At 45.3% G+C, this 22,183-nt stretch overlaps 1 protein-coding gene across 1 annotated transcript; it reads right to left on the minus strand.

Moving 5' to 3' along the window:
• Positions 1-3,992: 3,992 nt before the first annotated feature.
• On the minus strand, positions 3,993-6,239 carry LOC138789040 (E3 ubiquitin/ISG15 ligase TRIM25-like). Its single transcript, XM_069967560.1, has one exon. The coding sequence runs from the start codon at positions 6,234-6,236 to the stop codon at positions 4,635-4,637; it is 1,602 nt and encodes a 533-aa protein (XP_069823661.1). The 5' UTR covers positions 6,237-6,239; the 3' UTR covers positions 3,993-4,634.
• Between the last annotated feature and the right edge of the window lie 15,944 nt (positions 6,240-22,183).

Raw genomic sequence — 22,183 nt, forward strand, 5'->3', positions numbered from 1 at the left:
GCACTTACCTTCAACTCTCACATTTTATAGAATGTACACAAACACAATAAAACAGAACAACATTAACCCCTTAGTGACCGCCGATACGGCTTTTTACGGCGGTCACTAAGGGTCCTCATTCTGCTGCCATCAGCTTTTTACGGCGATGGCAGAGAATAAGGCTGCGGGGCCGGGACGGCCCCCACCCCATCCCCCCAGCTACCGGAGGTCCGTCCTGGCCCCCCCGCCTAACCGACGATCGCCGCTATTCACTTTATAGCGGCGGCCGTCGGTAAAGGGGATTACCGGTGCGGCGGCCACCTTTCATCTCCCCCCGCCGTGAATCTACGGCGGGGGAGATGAAATAAGTGTCCCCCAGACCTCAGATCAGCCCCCCCTAGTAGGGCGATCACTAACCCCCCTCCCCCGGCGGCCATCATTTCCAAGATGGCCGCCGCCATCGCTGTGAACCGACTAATGTCGGTTCACAGCGATGGAAAAGTTAAAATGAATGAAAGCCCCATGCTCTCCGCCACCGGAGGTAGCGGGGAGCATGGGGCAGTCATCGGGACCCCCCCTGTGGGGTCCCGGTACAAGCGATCAGCGGTATATACTATATACCGCTGATCGCTTGTACCATGTGCTCCCGTCACTTTTTATCCCCGTCACCATGAATGATTGGTGACAGGGGATAAAAAGTGATGTCCCCCCGTCCCCCAGTCACCTCCCCTACTCCTTATACGTTACCTGATCCTGGAGCTCCTTCCTCTTCGGCGTCCTGGCTGGTTATGAAGTGCGCATGCGCTCCACAACCAGCCAACTCTGAAAATTTAAAGTGACAGAGACCAATTTGGTCTCTGTCACTGAACTATGATTACTGTGATAAAAAAATATCACAGTAATCATAGTAATACAGTGAAAATGAATGTGTAAAGTACAAAAAGTGACAAACATACAAAAAAATAAAACACACACTTTTTATTATAGTAATAATTGCAGTTTACTCCCAAATTACCCCTAACCCCTCCCCAGATTACCCGTAACCACCGCACGTTGCCCGTAACCACCGCATGTTGCCTGTAACCACCGCACGTTGCCCCTAACCACCGCACGTTGCCCGTAACCACCCCAAATTACATGTACCCTCCCCAGATTACCTATAAGCACTTCAGTTTATCAGTAACAATCCCAGATTGTCTGTAACCCTTCCAGGTTGCACATAACCCCCCCAGGTTCCCCGTAATCACGCCAGATTACATGTAACCCCCCCAGATTGCACGTAACCACCGCACGTTGCCTCTGACCACGCCACAATGCCTCTGACCACCGCACGTTGCCTCTAACCACCACACGTCGCCTCTGACCACCACACGTCGCCTCTGACCACCCCAAATTGCCAATGACCCCCTCCAGATTGCGGTGCCCATGCCAGATTACAGGTACCCACCCCAGATTGCCTATAAGAACTTCAGTTTATCCGTAACCACCTCACATTGCCCGTAACCACCCCACATTGCCCGTAACCACCCCAGATTGTCTGTAAGCACTGCAGGTTGCCCATAACCACCCCACGTTGCCCGTATCCACCCCAGATTGTCTGTAAGCACTGCAGGTTGCCCGTAACCACCCCACGTTGCCTGTAACCACCCCAGATTGTCTGTAAGCACTGCAGGTTGCCCGTAACCACCCCACGTTTCCCGTAACAACCCCAGATTGTCTGTAAGCACAGCAGGTTGCCCGTAACCAGCCCACGTTGCCCGTAACCAGCCCACGTTGCCCGTAACAACCCCATGATGCCTGTAACCACCCCACGTTGCCGTAACCACCCCACGTTGCCGTAACCACAGCAGGTTGCCCGTGACCACCACACGTTGCCCATAACCACCACACGTTGCCCGTAACCACCCCACGTTGCCTGTAACCACCCCAGGTTGCCGTAACCACAGCAGGTTGCCCGTGACCACCCCATGTTGTCCGTAACCACCCCAGATTACCTGTAACCACCTCAGGTTGCCCATAACCACCCCAGGCTGTCCGTAACCACCCCACATTACCTGTAATCTCATTTTTTTTATTTTATTTTAGTAACTGCGCTATTCTAATAACCATTACTAGCTGCGGTTTTGCTCCAGTAAATTGGCACTCCTTCCCTTCTGAGCCCTGCTGTGTGCCCATACAGTGGTTTATGCCCACATATGGGGTACCGTTGTACTCAGGAGAACCTGCGTTACATATTTTTGGGTACGTTTTCTCTCCTTTTCCTCGTCAAATTGAGAAATTTCAATCTAAACCAACATATTATTGGAAAAATTCGAGTTTTTCATTTTTACTGGCCAATTTTGAATACTTTCCTCTAATACCTGTGGGGTAAAAATGGTCACCACACCCCAAGATGAATTCGTTGAGGGGTGCACTTTCCAAAATGGGGTGACTTTTGGGGGGAATCTATTCTGCTGACAGTACAGGGGCTCTGCAAACGCACCTGGCACTCAGAAACTTCTTCAGAAAAATCTGCACTGAAAATGCTAATTGGCGCTCCTTCCCTTCTGAGCCCCGCTGTGTGCCCATACAGTGGTTTACGCCCACATATGGGGTACCGTTGTACTCAAGAGAACCTGCATTACAAATTTTGGGGTGCTTTTTCTCTCATGTTCCTTTTGAAAATGAGAAACTTTAATCTAAACGTATATATTATTGGAAAATTTTAATTTTCCATTTTTTTACTGCCTAATTGTGAATACTTTCCTCCAGCCCCTGTAGGGTTAAAATGCTCATTATACCCCTAGATTAATTCTTTAAGGTGTGTAGTTTCCAAAATGGGGTCACTCATTGGGGTTTTCAGGATACCAGACTTCTAAATCCATTTAAAAAAAGAACTGGTCCCTAAAAAAATCAGTTTTGGAAACTTTCACGAAAATGTGATAATTTGCTGATAAATTTCTAAGCCCCATAACACCCTAAAAAAGTAAAACATGTTTACCAAATTATGCCAGAATAAAGAAGACATATTGGTAATGTGACTTGGTAACTAATTTATGTGCTACGACGTTCTTTTTTTAGAAGCAGAGAATTTCAAAGTTCATAAAATGCTAATTTTTTAAATTTCTCATGATATTTTGATGTTTTTCACAAAAAACACACAAAGTAGTGACCAAATTTTGCCACTAACATAAAGTGCCATATGTGACGAAAAAACAATCTCAGAATCGCTAGCATACGTTAAAGCATCACTGAGCTATAAGAGCATAAAGTGAGACAGGTCAGATTTTGAAAAATTAGCCTGGTCATTAAGGCCCAAACTAGCTGCAGCACGAAGGGGTTAATAAACAAGTAAATAGTAGATAGTAGTAGTTTATTATACATGGACTGTTACATCGCAGGTATTACAGGCGGAGATGTGACTGTACAAGGTATAGAGATTACACCAGAGCAATGTATAAAAATCAGAAATAGTTGAATGAACATTAATGTACATATAGTTATTGTTACAGATTTTTACTAACTTTTTAGATTTTACTGGATGTTGAGTTGTTCTGAAGGAAATATAAAGATGTCATGAGAGTCCGGACATATATAACAACCACTATCTTCGTGGAAGTCCCTGCAGCGATCAGCTGATCCTGTGAATATGGATTCTCTAAACCCCAACCTGGGGAAACTACTTTTGGCCAGACGCCACATAAGGCCATGAGTGATCACAGAAGCAGGACAATTGCAATAAACCAAGATGCTTCTTTGACATAAAAGAACATAAAAGTGAAATAAAGTGAAAGGTGAGTATAATTGCCTTGTGATAAAGAAATAACTTCCCTCACCCCTTATGAACCGATTGGGCCATGCTTTATAATTATAGATGAGCGAACCGGGTTCGGGTTCGAGTCGATCCGAACGCTCGGCTTTTGATTAGCGGGGGCTGCTGAACTTGGATAAGGCTGTAAGGTTGTCTGGAAAACATGGATACAGCCAATGACTATATCCATGTTTTCCACATAGCCTTAGGGCTTTATCCAACTTCAGCAGCCCCGCTAATCAAATGCCGAACGTTCAGGTTCGGATCGACTTGAGCATGCTCAAGGTTCGCTCATCTTTATTTATAATGTGTAATTTCTAAAAGGAATTACCAGTACTGTTTTTATTCTGTTTTCTGTACATCTATTTTTTTTCTACTCTCTCAATAGTAGCATGGATAAAGGTGAAAAAGATTAGTGCTATGTTTGGTTGTGTTCCTATGTATCAAAAGTATTTTCTGACCAGAATATGTGGCTAGGCCATCAATCATTTTTATTTTTAAAACTCCTTTAAGTGCAGTATATTGCTGGTATAGATCAGGATACCAGAAAAAAAGGTATTCCAACATATACCAAAGGTGTAATGTACGTAATAGATGTGAGCATACCATAGCCAATAGAAAAAAAATGTATTGCTTTCAGTAAAAGGAAAGATAGTAATCCTACAGATATGATGTCTTTGTTTGTCCTACAAAAATCTAAGAAAAGATATAAAATAGTAAGATTCAGGACAATTTAGGTAGCTTCATCAGGCGTAATATCCTGTCTGATAAATAGACATCAGGGTGAGGTTGTATTGCAGTTTCTAATATTATAAAATGCTTGTAATGATGTTTAATCAATAAAAATTCTGATGACACATTCATTTTAAGTCTTAAGCCTTATCCAACTTTCTACATAGCTTTCACCACTTTTTACCCAGTATACACAAAATGCAGCATGAAGGGGCTCGGTGAAGGTGGCGGTGAAGGTGTGTAAGTGTCTGATGGGGTAACACAGCTCATAAAAGGACAGCCGCCCGGCCTCATAATCCAGACAGATCCTGAATCTATCACTGGAGATATAACCAGGTAACCGGATCTCTTTCCTGTCATGTATCATTGAATACTTATTATTACTCCTCCTCACACACCAGGACTTGTTATTATTTCCAATGAGTGACTGATCTCCTCTCCTGTCTATACTGGGATAACACATCCCCACACTCCACCATCCTAATCTACTGCTCTTCACATCCCAATAATGTCGCCCTGAGGAGAATCTCCTGCTGCTCATCACCTGAGAATAATCCTGGAATCTCTCTGCTGTTTCTGGACGATTCTGCTCCTCTTCTGTCCTGGTTGCAGTTTTTAGGTCGTCTGATATAAGGAGATTATTATCAGCTGTGTTGACATCCAGGGATATGTCTGCAGGACCCTCCCCATAGATCCTTATAGCTGATATTATGTCACATAATGTGCGGAATGTGTCTGAGATCACAGTCACATCCAGATCATCTACACCATGGGGCTGTCTATCACGTCCCCCTGTGTCCTCATCACCTCCCCCCTCCTCAGGATCACACAAGTCACCTGTGTCTGGTTCCTGTAAGACAGTCAATGGATCCGCCATGTTACACAGCTCCTCAATGTGTCTCATCTTCATGGACAGCTCGTCCTTCTTTATTTCCAGCTGCTGGATCAGAGCAGACAGTGACAGTGACTCTTCCTTTTCCTGCCTGGAGATCTCGCTCAGGACCCTCTTCTCCAGGTGGTCCAGCCGTCTCCTGATGTCTGTAAACAGGGCAGTGACTCTCTTGGCTTCTCCAGCTGATTTTTTTTTAGCTTTTCTCCTGTGCTCCTCCACACTCCTGACTCTTTCCTCAGTCTCCTCTCTCTTTGTCATCAGTTTCTGAAGAACATTTTTTAGTTTTTCCTTCCTTTTTTTAGAGACCTCATCTAGTGACTCCATTTTATGTCCATTGTGTTCTCCAATCATATAACAGGACACACAGATACAAGCAGCGTCCTCAGTGCAGTAATATTCCAGGATCTTCTTATGGACAGAACATTTCCTCTTCTCCAGGGAAGTGCTGGGCTCAGATAAGACGTGTTCTGGTGACTTGCTGTGAGCTCTCAGGTGTTTATCACACAGAGAAGCCTCACAGTGCAGACAGGATTTCACAGCAGGTACAGCAGAGTCCACACAGTAAGTGCAGCAGATCCCGGTGATCTCCGCTTGTTCTGGCTGAGTAAACTGGAAACGTTCTGCTACATTATGGAGATTTATGTTCCTCATCAGTGACGGCCGCTGCCGATACTTTTTTCTGCATTCAGGACAGGAAAAAACTCCAGACCCGTCTTGTGTATCCAGCACACGATCAATACAGACCCGGCAGTAGTTGTGGCCACATCTCAGCATTACAGGATCCTTAAATACAGATAAACAGATGGAGCAGATCAGCTCGTCTCTCAGAATAGCAGACGCCATGGCTGACAGAGGAGGGAAGAAACGAAACTTAAGCCTGACACTGAATAAGCAGCAGTTGTGGTCACACCCATTCACTTAACCCCTTACTAACCCCAACCTATTTTGATTTGTAGTGTCCCAGAGCGGGTGTGCCGCTACATCTTGGCACAACATTGCGAGACAGAATTGCACCGTCAATTTTAAAAAACCCACAAAATATTGGTTCTTGGTTATCCTGCAAAGGTTTTTTTAAATGTGGGGCAAGTACATGTACTATGTGCCAATATGCAGTGCCAAAGAAAATAATTAGTAGAACTGAACTGATCTGATTAACATAATATCAAAATGTTCTGCAACTGCAACACCACATTTGCAGTATGTGTCATACAATGTATAGAGGCAACCTACTTTATGTGGGCTGCACTACTAGAAAAGTAAAAACTAGGCTAGCACAAATGACATCAGGCATACTAATACTAGAAGTCTATCCGGGGCCTCACATCATTTCATTGACAAACATAACAGATCAGTGGACAACTTACGTGTATTTGTGATTGTTAGAGTGAGGGTGCCCCCCCAGGGGTGGTGATAGGAGACGTTTACTACAAGAGCGAGAAGCCCTGGAGATTTTTCAGTTACAAACAAGCCATCCAAATGGTATGAATTTGCGACAAAAGTTGCTGTTATATTTCTAGGTTGTTATAAAGTAATCAGGGGTTCATACATTTCTTTTTCATTTTATTACCGTCACAATTGTGCATTGTTTTTAAATTGTCACTGTATTGTATTTGTACTTATGTTATTTTACTGATTGGCATTTGTAAACACCCAGGAAGTTAATAATAATAATAATAATATTTATTTGTATAGCGCCAACAGATTCCGCAACATCAACGAGTTCCTGGTGAGGTTGGGCTATAAAAGCATGGCCACAGTAGTAGTTCACTAGGCATGACTAAGGGTGTATAGTCACCAGAAACGCGTAGGCATTACAGTCTGGAAGTTGCCATATGATGTCCTGATTGATTTTATGGGTCGATAAAAATAAAGGTGAAGATTTGGTTTTAGTTCATATCGTTGATCCGTTGTTTCTTTTGTGATATTGCTACTGCACTTCAGCAAGGTGGGGATCGTGTGAAACGCGACCAAACAGGAGTGGTGAGCTGGCAATCCGCTTTGTATTTATTCTCTATTCCTGCCACTTGGTGTCACACTTGTTTGTATACACTGCACAGCAGAAGGTGTAATAAATGGTTAACATTTCCCTTGTTGCTGCTCTCTTGTTATCCAATCCTTATGCTGATTACTGCACACCACACTGACCACTGATCAAACACTAATAGGTCTCCCTGGGGGGGTGAATGAATTGGATGAAATGAATACGGTGAAGGAGGCTCTCCACAAATCACTGCTGCTGACAAGATGTTCTTTTTCATGACTATCAGGGGTTAGCTGTCTCTTTGTCTCTGTTCACATGTAGGTCAAAGGGGTGAATGACACTGACTTGAGAGGGTTTGGGCTCTTCGACTTAGTACTGGGAGTCTCCTGGTCCATGTTGTAGGCTCAGTTGAACAGATAGCGATGTCTCCTCAATCCCCAAGGGAGCACGGCTATCTAGCCGGATAACTAGAGATGAGCGAACCGCGAGCATGCTGGAGTCCATCCGAACCTGAACATTCGGCATTTGATTAGTGGTGGCTGCTGAACTTAGATAAAGCCCTAAGGCTATGTGGAAATCATGGATATAGTTATTGGCTGTATCCATATTTTCCAGACAACCTTAGAGCTTTATCCAAGTTCAGCAGCCCCCGCTAATCAAATACCGAACGTTCGGATTCGGATCGATTTGAACCCGAACCCGGTTTGCTCATCTCTACGGATAACCCTTTGTGCACTGGATGGAGTTCCTAGCTCTTCCCCACACTACCAACTAACACAGTTCAGAGGCCGTTTACACAGAGTGCGTTTTTCATTCAAGTGATGCCTAGATTGTGAAAGGACTAGACTGACAGATTCCTCTTCTGTTTCTTCAAGCAAAATATCAACATAGTGATCTGAGTGAGATGTTGAACTATTGTTAACATATACACCGGACATTGAAGTTTTACTATTTCTTTATGCAGAGCAGTCATGAGTGGGAGCGTACTCCGCCTATTAATTTATATGTTTTTCTATATATAAATAACAATATTGTGGGTATGCACTTGAACATATGCACTTGTGTATTTGTATATACTTATAATTTGTGTGTCATTATTGTTTCTATTTTGAAACCCTATGCTGTTTATACTGTTTTCATATTGTATCACTGTACTCATGAGTTAATTGTTCTTGTTACACGTTTAGGCTAGGTTCACACTATGTAACTGTGCGGCTGTATTTTTTATGCGGCTGTAAATGTGCGGATGAAACTCCGGCCGTGGGAAAAAATAGACATGCGGCTCAAAACATACGGTCATTTACTTGGAAATCTGGTTCAACTAAAAATAACAAATAAAATCTTAATAAAGTGATGCAAACACCTCTGGATGCATCTGGGAAAGCAGGGAAACAGTTTACATGAATCGCTATTACCGGGGTTTGCGATCCTCTGCAGTATGCCGATGTCTCTCATGGTTAATATATTAAATTTAATAAAACACATTCTCTTTGTAATAAAGTGCCTTTCGTTGTTCAATAATTAAATTTAAACTAATCCATCATTTTGCAATTAAATATACTGTTAAAATAAATAGATATATAAATAAATGTATATTTATATATTTATTTTTTGACAGTATATTTAATTGCACAATGATGGATTCGTTAGAATTAAATTATTGACCAACGAAACAGAATTTATTTCATCGAAAATGTGTTTTATTAATTAAATATTAATTAGTACAGGAAGCTCCATAAGCCGTTAATTCATATTGCCGGCAATAGAGCATTCTGTACTAATCATCACTTTACTTTAATGAAAACATCAAATGTTTCTTCTAATTATGTTATCACAATAGCATTATTAGAAGAAACATTTAGAATTATATGTGCGCTCAGCTGATTGGCTGATCGGCTCAGCGCACATATAATGAGCCGGTCCGCAGCACAGTGACTTCATTGTGCTGCGGACCAGCGAAGAGGCAACATCGGGGTGAGTATAGAGCTCTCCCCACCCCCTCCCCAGCACTGCACCCCTCCCAGCAAGGAATGGGGGGTCAGTTAACCCCTTCCTTGCTGGGATGGGTGCAGTCTGACATCAGTCTGGCCCCCAAGGGGTTAAGGGGGATGCAATACATCCTCCCTTAACCCCTTGGGGGCCAGACTGTAAGCAGCGATCTGTAAAGATGCTGCATACTGTAAGGTGCACAACACCGCTCACAATGATGGGTGTTGTGCTCCTGTTTGTGTGTTTCTCCCTTTTTGTTTTTCAGATATCGGTATCCTGGGGATTACGTCGGATTACGTGGACTATGTCGATGACCAGCGTTTTTTTAATGTTTTTTTTTAATAAAATGGTCAATGAGGGGTGTGGGGGTGTTTTTATTTGAATAAAAAAATTTTTTAACTTGTTTCTTGTCTTTATTTCTTTACTTTATAGACTTAGTAGTGGAAGCCGTCTAATAGACGGAATCCATTACTAAGTTGGGGCCTAGTGTTAGCCGGTATAAAATGGCTAACACTAACCCCCTATTATTACCCCAGTACCAAATGCCACCAGGGACTGGGAAGAGCCGGATGCCAGTGGTCCCGGAGCGTCAAAATTGGCGCTCCTGGACCGGGCGGCAGCAGGCTGGTAAGATTTAGGCTGGGGAGGGCCTAAACCAATGGCTCTTCCCACCCTGGTGTTACCAGGCTGCTGTCGTTTGGTTTTGAACCCGGCTGGTTATAAAAATAGGGGGGACCCTATGCGTTTTTTTTAAATTATTTATTTATTTAAAAAAAAAACACGCATAGGGTCCCCCCTATTTTTATAACCAGCCGGGTTAAAAACCAAACGACAGCAGCCTGGTAACACCAGGGTGGGAAGAGCCATTGTTTTAGGCCCTCCCCAGCCTAAATCTTACCAGCCTGCTGCCGCCCGGTCCAGGAACGCCAATTTTGACGCTCCGGGACCACTGGCACCCGGCTCTTCCCAGTACCCCTGGTGGCATTGGGTACTGGGGTAATAATAGGGGGTTAGTGTTAGCCATTTTATACCGGCTAACACTAGGCCCCAACTTAGTAATGGATTCCGTCTATTAGACGGCTTCCACTACTAAGTCTATAAAGTAAAGAAATAAAGACAAGACACAAGTTAAAAAATTTTTTTATTCAAATAAAAACACCCCCACACCCCTCATTGACCATTTTATTAAAAAAAAAAACATTAAAAAAACGCTGGTCATCGACGTAGTCCACGTAATCCGACGTAATCCCCAGGATACCGATATCTGAAAAACAAAAAGGGAGAAACACACAAAAAACACACAAACAGGAGCACAACACCCATCATTGTGATCGGTGTTGTGCTCCTTACAGTATGCAGCATCTTTACAGATCGCTGCTTACAGTCTGGCCCCCAAGGGGTTAAGGGAGGATGTATTGCATCCCCCTTAACCCCTTGGGGGCCAGACTGATGTCAGACTGCACCCATCCCAGCAAGGAAGGGGTTAACTGACCCCCCCTTCCTTGCTGGGAGGGGTGCAGTGCTGGGGAGGGGGTGGGGAGAGCTCTATACTCACCCCGATGTGTCCTCTTCGCTGGTCCGCAGCACAATGAAGTCACTGTGCTGCGGACCGGCTCATTATATGTGCGCTGAGGCGAACAGCCAATCAGCTGAGCGCACATATAATTCTAAATGTTTCTTCTAATAATGCTATTGTGATAACATAATTAGAAGAAACATTTGATGTTTTCATTAAAGTAAAGTGATGATTAGTACAGAAAGCTCTATTGCCGGCATATGAATTAACGGCTTATGGAGCTTCCTGTACTAATTAATATTTAATTAATAAAACACATTTTCGATGAAATAAATTCTGTTTCGTTGGTCAATAATTTAATTCTAACGAATCCATCATTGTGCAATTAAATATACTGTCAAAAAATAAATATATATATAAATATACATTTATTTATATATCTATTTATTTTAACAGTATATTTAATTGCCAAATGATGGATTCGTTAGAATAAAATTATTGACCAACGAAAGGGACTTTATTACAAAGAAAATGTGTTTTAGTAATTTAATATATTAACTATTAGAGGCATCGGCATTCGGCATCATTGCCGGCTATTTTTGAAGTACTCCTTACGGACCGCCTGTCAATCCTCGGCCGCATGTCCAGCCGCAAACAATGGTCTTGTTCATTTTTTACGGGTCCGTTTGCGATCGGGCCGTAGATTCATACATAGTGTGCACTGTGCAGCCGTATATCCTATACTTTCCAGTGTACGCATGAACCACCAAAAATACCGCCGCACAATTACAGCCGCAAATACAGCCGCACAGTTACATAGTCTGAACCTGGCCTTAATATATAAAGGATATGAGGCACTTGTATGTTATGCTTGAGAAAAGTCTCGCAATAAGACAGAAACGTTGCATTGGCTGAACACTTTTTTTTTATATAAAATAAAACACTACAGATTTTTTCACTACAAGGAAGTGCTGCTATTTCTAGGATATATTTAGAGGAGACTTGAATTAGGGCTGGGCGATATGGGCCTAAATCAATATCGCGGTTTATCGCACATGTAGCGGCGGTAACGATAACTGAACGATAATTATGGCACGCCCCTTTTTGCAAACCACACCCACTTGCTATGCAAACCACACCCACTTGCCATACTTAATATCAAAAAAGTAAAAAAGCTCACTGAGCAGCAAGCCGTGGTTAGTCTATCATCATCATCATTATTATTATCATTTGTCATTATTAGGGGGTGTATGACTACACAGGGGGGGCCGACAGGGGTGTATGACTGTACGGGGAGGGCTGACAGGGTGTATGACTGTACAGGGGTGTATGACTATACAGGGGGGGCGGAAAGGGGTGTATGACTTACAGGGGGGGGGGGCGGAAAGGGGTGTATGACTATACAAGGGGGCCAACAGGGGTGTATGACTATACAGGGGGGCCGACAGGGGTGTATGACTGTACGGGGAGGGCTGACAGGGTGTATGACTGTACAGGGGTGTATGACTATACAGGGGGGGCGGAAAGGGGTGTATGACTTACAGGGGGGGGGGGGCGGAAAGGGGTGTATGACTATACAAGGGGGCCGACAGGGGTGTATGACTATACAGGGGGGCCGACAGGGGTGTATGACTATACAGGGGGGCCGACAGGGGTGTATGACTATACAAGGGGGGCGGACAGGGGTGTATGACTATACAGGGGGGGCGGACAGGGGTGTATGACTATACAGGGGGGGCGGACAGGGGTGTATGACTATACAGGGGGGGCGGACAGGGGTGTATGACTATACAGGGGGGGCGGACAGGGGTGTATGACTATACAGGGGGGGCGGACAGGGGTGTATGACTATACAGGGGGGGCGGACAGGGGTGTATGACTATACAGGGGGGGCGGACAGGGGTGTATGACTATACAGGGGGGGCGGACAGGGGTGTATGACGATACAGGGGGGGCGGACAGGGGTGTATGACTGTACGGGGGGAGGGTGGACAGGGGTCTATGACTGTACGGGGGGAGGGTGGACAGGGGTCTATGACTGTACGGGGGGACAGGGATGTGCTACTATACAGGGGGTGGATAGACGTGTATGTATGACTGTAGTTCCCTCAGTAACAGTACAAGGCTGTAACTTAGGAGGAATGGATGGGCTGCAGCAGGCAGGATAAGCTGTAGGAGACATTGCTGTGTGTGACATCCTGTCTGCTGCAGTCCATCCATTCCTCCTAATTTACAGCCTTGTACTGTTTACTGAGAGGACTACAGGTCAGCTGCTGCTCCAGCTCTGAAATGCCGGCGTCCCTGCACACACACATGTGCAGCACTTGCCGGCCGGATGTGGGGGCGCTCAGATGAGACCGGACCGGTGGGGGGCCTCGGACGGGTGAGGTAAGGTGGGGTGGCCTCGGACGGGACCGGACCAGTGGGTGAGGGCCTCGGACGGGTGAGGTAAGGTGGGGTGGCCTCGGACGGGACCGGACCAGTGGGTGAGGGCCTCGGACGGGACCGGACCAGTGGGGTGAGGGCCTCGGACGGGTGAGGTGGGACCAGACGGGTGGGAAGATCGGGCGCTCGGACGGGACTTGTGGCGGGGGCGGGCATTCTCACCTGGACCCTGCTTCTGCTGCTCCTCCTCCTCCCCCACCTCCCGCTCTGATGCCGGCGTCCCTGCACATAACGTGCACCGCTAATGCCGGGCAGCGCGCGTGTGTGCGGGAGCACTCTGACGGGACAGGAGAGGGGAGAGGGCGCTCTGAAAGGAAGATGGAAGTACAAAAATACCGCAGATACCGTCCTGGCTAAGTTGAGGTCGGTTAACTGACTCCAGTGACGGTATCGGTATTTTTGCGGTATACCGCCCAGCCCTAACTTGAATCCAGTCTCCATTGCTGGCACTCCAACACCGGGACTGAGAGTGCACTTAATTGTGACGTTTATATATATATAAGAACCCTCTTATTAATATGTGTGCATCTGTTGTATACTTGGTTTTTAACCGTTTTTTTTTTATTGTCCAATGGAACTGCGTAGTTGCTAATTGCCAATTATGATGTTATGACTAAACGTTGATAACCTAAAACGCGTAGGCATGAACTGGGACCACTAACTCGGTTTTATGAGCTTTCTTTAATAATTTTTTGCACCATTTACAAGCGCTAATACGATTGCTCGGTTTGGAAGTCGTTGTTACCCTGGTAGAGGCGTGGATCGTGCGCTGATCAGCTGGGAATGGTGAGCTGGCTATATCTCTCTTGTGTTAAACCCATGCTCAAAACTTGGCAACAGTAGTACTTTACTCCCAATAGGCTGCATAATATATACCCATCTTCTTCCACAGGGTGTTGGAAGGAACTTGGTAACGTAGGGTCTTTATATTATCCTGTGTTGCTTTGCCTCTTGCGGCTAAATACTAGGCAGAGGTTACTAAGCTATTAGATTCATTGTTGGCATATCAAATCCCTGTAACCCCCCAGTTGACCCTCTTATTGTTAGCGATTCAGCACACACCTAGCAGAATGCGCAAATAGAATAGAACTAAGGCGTTTCATAGGATATGGCGTCCATAGAGACAGAGCACACACTTTTTCGCCATAATGTTTTTTTTCTACAAATTATTACTTTATCGGTTTATCATAAAGAAGCTTTGGACATAATGTATAGTATTAAACAATGATGTGTGTCAGTATATTGTGACACTTGTATTACGAATATGTAAAAATAACCACAGACACACTTCGGTTTGTTTATTTGCTATTGAATCATTTATGTATATTTGAATTCTTAATCACACTTTAACCCCTTGCCGCAAAATGACGTTTGGGGAACGTCATGTAAAGTAGGTAGTTAATGCAACATGACGTTCCCCAAACGACATGTTGTTCCTGCCTCCCCCCGCTGTCGGTAAGTGAGATCGGGCAGCGGGAGGAGGCAGTATCACACCACATCCTCCCGCTGCGTCTGCCCGGAGGGGAGCCGCGCTCCCCCCGGGCAGTTAACCCCATAAACGCCGCGGTCGATGCGACCGCAGCATCTATGGGGGGGATGTCATGTTTGCCGCCGATCGGGCGGCGGGAGGAGGCTGCAGCACGTTGCCTCCTCCCGCCGCCACTGTCACTGTGTCCCCCGGCCCCCCTTCCCCTGCCGCCGATACCGGAGATCGCCGCTATCAACGTTATAACGGCAATCTCCGGTACCGGCGCCGCCGACAGCATTCATCTCCCCCCACCGTGAATCCACGGTGGGGGGAGATGAAAATGTAATAACCAGACCCCAGATCAGCCCCCCTAGTGCCCTGATCACTAACCCGCTCCCTCCCCGGGCGGCCATCAAATCCAAGATGGCCGCCCCCATCCCTGCGAACAAACGATGTTTGTTCGCAGGGATGGAAATGAAAAAATGATCAAAGCCCCATGCTCTCCGCCACCGGAGGTAGCGGGGAGCATGGGGCAGTGATCGGGGACCCCCCCCGTGTGGTCCCGGAACAGGCGATCGGCAGTATATACTATATACCACTGATCGCCTGTTCCCAGTGCTGCCGGCACTTTTTATCCCCTGTCACCATAAATCATTGGTGACAGGGGATAAAAAGTGTCAGTGTGCCGCCCCCCACCCCCCCATTCACCCCCGTCCCCCAGTCACCCGCCCTTCCCCATATACTCACCGGATCCACGGAGCTCCTTCCTCCTCGACGTCCTGACTGCTTCTGATGTGCGCATGCGCGCCAGAAGCAGCCAGCTCTGAAAATTTAAAGTGACAGAGACCAATTTGGTCTCTGTCACTGAACTATGATTACTGTGATAGAAAATATCACAGTAATCATAGTAATACAGTGAAAATTAATGTATAAAATACAAAAAGTGACAAACATACAAAAAAATAAAACACACACTTTTTATTATAGTAATAATTGCAGTTTACTCCCAAATTACCCCTAACCCCCGTAACCCGTAACAACACCTGTTGCCCGTAACCACCGCACGTTGCCCGTAACCACCGCACGTTGCCCGTAACCACCGCATGTTGCCCGTAACCACCGCACGTTGCCCGTAACCACCGCCTGTTGCCCGTAACCACCGCACGTTGCCCGTAACCACCGCACGTTGCCCGTAACCACCGCACAATGCCCGTAACCACCGCATGTTGCCCGTAATCACGCCAGATTGCCCGTAACAACCGCACGTTGCCCCTAACCGCCGCACGTTGCCCGTAACCACCGCACATTGCCCGTAACCACCGCACGTTGCCCATAACCACCGCACGTTGCCCGTAATCATGCCAGATTGCACGTAACCACCGCACGTTGCCTGTAACAACCGTACCTTGCCCGTAACCACCGCATGTTGCCCCTAACCGCCCCAGGTTGGCTGTAATCACACCAGATTACCCGTAACCACGCCAGATTATACGTAACCACCGCACGTTGCCCGTAACCACCGCACGTTGCCCGTGACCACTGCCTGTTGCCCGGTTGCATTTAATCACAACAGATTACCCGTAACCACCCCAGGTTGCCCGTAATCACGGCAGATTACACGTAACCACTGCACGTTGCCCGTAACCACCGCACGTTGCCCGTAACCACCGCACATTGCCCGTAACCACCGCACGTTGCCCATAACCACCGCACGTTGCCCGTAATCATGCCAGATTGCACGTAACCACCGCACGTTGCCTGTAACAACCGTACCTTGCCCGTAACCACCGCATGTTGCCCCTAACCGCCCCAGGTTGGCTGTAATCACACCAGATTACCCGTAACCACGCCAGATTATACGTAACCACCGCACGTTGCCCGTAACCACCGCACGTTGCCCGTGACCACTGCCTGTTGCCCGTAACCACCGCACGTTGCCCGTAACCACCGCACGTTGCCCGTAATCACGCCAGATTGCCCGTAATCATGCAAGATTGCACGTAACCACAGCACGTTGCCCCTAACCGCCCCAGGTTGCCTGTAATCACACCAGATTACCCGTAACCACCGCACGTTGCCCCTAACCGCCCTAGGTTGCCCGTAATCACACCAGATTACACGTAACCACCGCACGTTGCCACTGACCACCGCACGTTGCCACTGACCGTAACCACCTCCAGATTAACCGTAACCACCCCACATTACCTGTAATCTAATTTTTTTATTGTATTTTAGTAACTGCGCTATTCTAATAACTGTTTCTAGCTGCGGTTTTGCTCCAGCAAATTGGCGCTCCCTTCCTTCTGAGCCCCGCTGTGTGCCCATACAGGGGTTTATGCCCACATATGAGGTACCGTTCTACTCAGGAGAAACTGCGTTACAGATTTTGGGGTACATTTTTTCTCCTGTTCCTCGTGAAATTGAGAAATTTCAAACTAAACAAACATATTATTGGAAAAATTCGAGTTTTTCTTTTTTACTCTCTACTTTTAAAGACTTTCCTCTAATACCTGTGGGGTCAAAATGGTCACCACACCCCAAGATAAATTCTTTGAGGGGTGTACTTTCCTAAATGGGGTCACTTTTGGGGGGGTTCTATTCTGCTGACACTACAGGGGCTCTGCAAACGCACCTGGCGCTCAGAAACTTCTTCGGAAAAATCTGCACTGAAAATGCTAATTGGCGCTCCTTCCCTTCTGATCCCGGCTGGGTGCCCATACAGTGGTTTATGCCCACATATGGGGTACCGTTCTACTCAGGAGAACCTGCGTTACAGATTTGGGAATGCAGCTTCTCCCCTGTTCCTAGTGAAATTGAGAAATTTCAAACTAAACGAACATATTATTGGAAAAATTCTAGTTTTTCAATTTTACTGTCTTATTTTGAATACTTTCCTGTAATACCTGTGGGGTCAAAATGGTAACCACACCCCAAGATGAATTCTTCGAGGGGTGTACTTTCCAAAATGGGGTGACTTTTGGGGGGGGTTCTCTTCTGAGGACACTACAGGGGCTCTGCAAACGCACCTGGCGCTCAGAAACTACTTCAGCAAAATCTGAACTGAAAATGCTAATTGGCGCTCTCTTCCTTCTAAGCCCTCCTGTGTGGCCATACAGTGGTTTATGCCCACATATGGGGTACCGTTGTACTCAGGAGAACCTGTGTTACAAATTTTGGGTGCGGATTCTCTCATGTTCCTTGTGAAATTGAGAAATTTAAAACTAAACAAACATATTATTGGAAACATTCAAGTTTTTCATTTTTACTTTCTAATTTTAAATACATTCCTCTAATACCTGTGGGGTCAAAATGGTCACCACACCCCAAGATGAATTCTTTGAGGGGTGTACTTTCCAAAATGGGGTGACTTTTGGGGGGTTTCTCTTCTGCTGACACTACAGGGGCGCTGCAAACGCACCTGGCGCTCAGAAACTTCTTCAGCAAAATCTGCATTAAAAAAGCTAATTGGCGCTCCTTCCCTTCTGAGACCGGCTGTGTGCCCATACAGTGGTTTACACCCACATATGGGGTACCGTTGTATTCAGGAGAACCTGCGTTACAAATTTTGGCATGATTTTTTTCTCATGTTCCTTTTGAAAATGAGAAACTTTAATCTAAACGTATATATTATTTGAAAATTTTCGATTTTTTTTTACGGCCTAATTGTGAATACTTTCCTCCAGCCCCTGTAGGGTTAAAATGCTCATTTTACCCCTAGATTAATTCTTTAAGGTGTCTAGTTTCTAAAATGGGGTCACTGATGGGGGGTTTCAGTATACAAGCCTTCTAAATCCATTTAAAAAAAGAACTGGTCCCTAAAAAAAATCAGTTTTGGAAATTTTCACAAAATGTGATAATTTGCTAATAAATTTCTAAGCCCCATAACACCCTAAAAAAGTTAAATATGTTTCTCAAATTATGCCAGAATAAAGAGGACATATTGGTAATGTGATTTAGTAACTAATTTATGTGCTATGACTTCCTTTTTTAGAAGCAGAGAATTTCAGAAGTTCATAAAATGCAAAATTTTCAAATTTTTCATGATATTTTGATGTTTTTTCACAAAAAATACACAAAGTAGTGACCAAATTTTGCTACTAATATAAAGTGTCATATGTGACGAAAAAACTGTCTCAGAATCGCTAGCATACGTTAAAGCATCACTGAGCTATAAGCGCATAAAGTGAGACAGGTCAGATTTTGAAAAATGAGCCTGGTTATTAAGGCCAAAACAGGCTTTAGAGGCAAGGGGTTAATAAAGAAATTGAAACAGAAAATAATTATAATTGTTTAACAAAAAGAAAATTCTGATTACAGATTTATTTTAGGTCTTAAGCCTTAACCAACTATCTTCATAGCGTCCACCACTATTTATCCAATATACATATAATGCAATAGTAATTTGTTATGGTCAGTCTTGTGCGGCAATATCCAGCTTTCCAGTGATTTAGGAAGTGTGTATCCGCACATCAGACACCGAACCCAGTGTTTTCCGGCATCCTCGTTGTCATGGCAACTCTCCGTTTTGAGGTCTGATCTACCACTCCCCCTTTGGCTATGTCATTAGAAGGGGTGGGCAGTCTGAGGGAGCGGCGCCGCATCACTGGCGCAATGGCGTTGGATGAACGGAGGAGGCGTCTACGGAGGTTATTTAAACCGGGAGCGCAGCATTATCCACATGCCCCATGATCAAGCTATATGCGAAACATGCGTTGGGGAGCAGAAGGATCCACACGGTCACCATATATCAGGTATACATCCTGCACTATGCAATTCGGGGTGACAGGCTCCCCACCCCCGTTAGAGCCCCCTATACTCACCTAATCCCGCCGGGTCCCGCTTCTGGAGGTGGTCGGGTGATGAAGATGTCAGCCGCTGCAGCCCGGCGCGCGCACTGAGAGATGAGTCCAACACCCATAGAGAATGACAGGAGAGTCCAGCGCTCCGTCATTCTCTATGAGCGTTGGACTCATCTCTCAGCGCGCGCGCCGGGCTGCAGCGGCTGAGATCTTCATCACCCGACCACCTCCAGAAGCGGGACCCGGCGGGATTAGGTGAGTATAGGGGGCTCTAACGGGGGGTCGGGAGCCTGTCACCCCGGCACGGGGGTGACAGGTTCCCTTTAACTGTTTACGTACTGTGATTAGATTACATTGAGGACTGAGAACAGGGGGCATTGATACACTTTATTACCATTAACCCCTGTGGTTGTCATATCATGCTATTTATTTCCCATATACCTCGTTCCTGATTATGGTGCTTCCAGTGAAATATCTTGGTGTTCTTCTGCCATCTGTGATTTGAAATTGTTTAGTAAATTGTCTTATTATATTTTGGTATTTCAATAAAGGATGTTTTGCTTAAGAAATTGGTCTTTACTAGAGATGAGCGAACCAGGTTCGGGTTCGAGTCCATCCGAACCCGAACAATCGGCATTTGATTAGCGGTGGCTGCTGAACTTGGATGAAGCTCTAAGGTTGTCTGGAAAACATGGATACAGCCAATGACTATATCCATGTTTTCCACATAGCCTTAGGGCTTTATCCAACTTCAGCAGCCACCGCTAATCAAATGCCGAAAGTTCGGGCTCGGATGGACTCGAGCATGCTCGAGGTTCGCTCATCTCTAGTCTTTACTGTTTCTTGAAGAGCTACTTTTTGTGTTGGAGGTATATATATTGTGTAAGTATCCATTTACATATATTTTGGTCTGTGTAGGAATTTTAGCTTCTCAACTGGTCTATGCTTCATGGTGGTTTGTTATTCATAGAAGAAAAGCAGAGACTTCAGCAGAGGGGGCTCTCATGGGTCCCTTTTTATCACCTTGTGAAATTCCACAGTTGTGAGATGGAAACAAGTGTCCAGTTATACAATCTTCTGAATTATCAGATGCCGGATTTGAAGTTTGCACTGTTTCTTCTAATATCTATCATCCTATGATTCATCTACATATCTTCTAGTACAGTCCATATTACAGTGGAAATGGAAAAAAATTTTGTGACCAAAACTGATCTATATTGTTTCCCCTGTTTAAGGAATTGTCCATAGTTGTCTGTATTAATACAAATAATTTAACATTCTAATTTGGTTGCATTCAAAATTCTACTTATTTTTTTTTCCCTCTCTGGTCTATGACTGAATCTACAGCTGTGACGTCTCCCACATGGGGGGATACTTCTGGTGGTAAAAGAGTCTGCACAGAGCGTACTCTTGGGAGGGGGACACTTACTTTCGATTCTCAAATTTTATAGGATGTACATGTATAACAAGTCAGTTTTACCGTAAGGCAAACGACGTAAACACAAAACCTCCCCAAATTAAAAAAAAGTGTTTTGTTTTGTTTTTTCAAATTCACCAAACATTTAATTTTTTTCTGGTTTCGCAGCATACTTTATGCAAAAATTCAGCCTGCCATTGCAAAGTACAAGTAGTGGGGCAAAAAATAAGGGCTCATGGGGGTCTGTAGGTAAAAAAAAAAAATGCAACTTTTATGGCCTTTTAAGCACAAGCAGGAAAAAATGAAAGCGCCAAAATGGAAATTGGTCCGGTCTTTAAGGGGTTAAAATACAAGTAAATAGTTTATTATACATGGACTATTACATCGGCTCTTGAACACAGCAGGTACTACAGGCGGAGGTGACTATACAAGTACAGAGGTTACACCAGAGCCCTGGAGACATGTAAAACACTAGAAAAGTTGAGTGACAACCCTGTGACATAGTTATGTTCTTTGTTACCCAACTTTCCCAAAACCAGGCTTTTTAATTGGAAACGTATAAAAAATAAGAAATGGTTAACTATAGTTGAACATCAATGCACATATAGTTATATATGTTATATATATTATTCTTACTGGATGTCAGGTTGTTCTAAAGGATATACAAAGATATTATGAGAGCCCTGACACACATAACACCATGAGGGATTACAGAGTCACGACAATAAACCATCATACTACTACGTAAAAGAATATAAAGTGTAATGCATGAAATGTAAATGTATAAAATATTTAGGTGAATTTTAAGGCTATATTCACACTACGTAAAACTACGGCCATAGTTTTGCGGGGTGGAATATAGCCTATCTACAATGGGATCCCCGCCGGAGCGTACACAGATCGTATACGCTCCGGCCGGGATCTGTGCGGCCGCGTGAAAAAAATTACAGGTCAGCTTTCTGCGGCCGGTTCACACAGTGAAGCGAGCGGCTCCTGCCGCTTGCTTCACTGTGTGCTATGGGAAGCTCTGATGCGGGCGGGCGCTGACGCGCCCGCATCAGAGCTCCGCGGCCAGAAAGATCACCCGGCCGGTACTTAAGTACCAGCCGAGATGATCCGGGTTAAGACCGGCCGGATGTGGTCACGTGACCCAGCTGGGGTCACGGAACGTCCGG

The sequence above is a fragment of the Dendropsophus ebraccatus genome, chromosome 1, assembly GCF_027789765.1.
Source record: "Dendropsophus ebraccatus isolate aDenEbr1 chromosome 1, aDenEbr1.pat, whole genome shotgun sequence".
Lineage (NCBI taxonomy): Eukaryota > Metazoa > Chordata > Amphibia > Anura > Hylidae > Dendropsophus > Dendropsophus ebraccatus.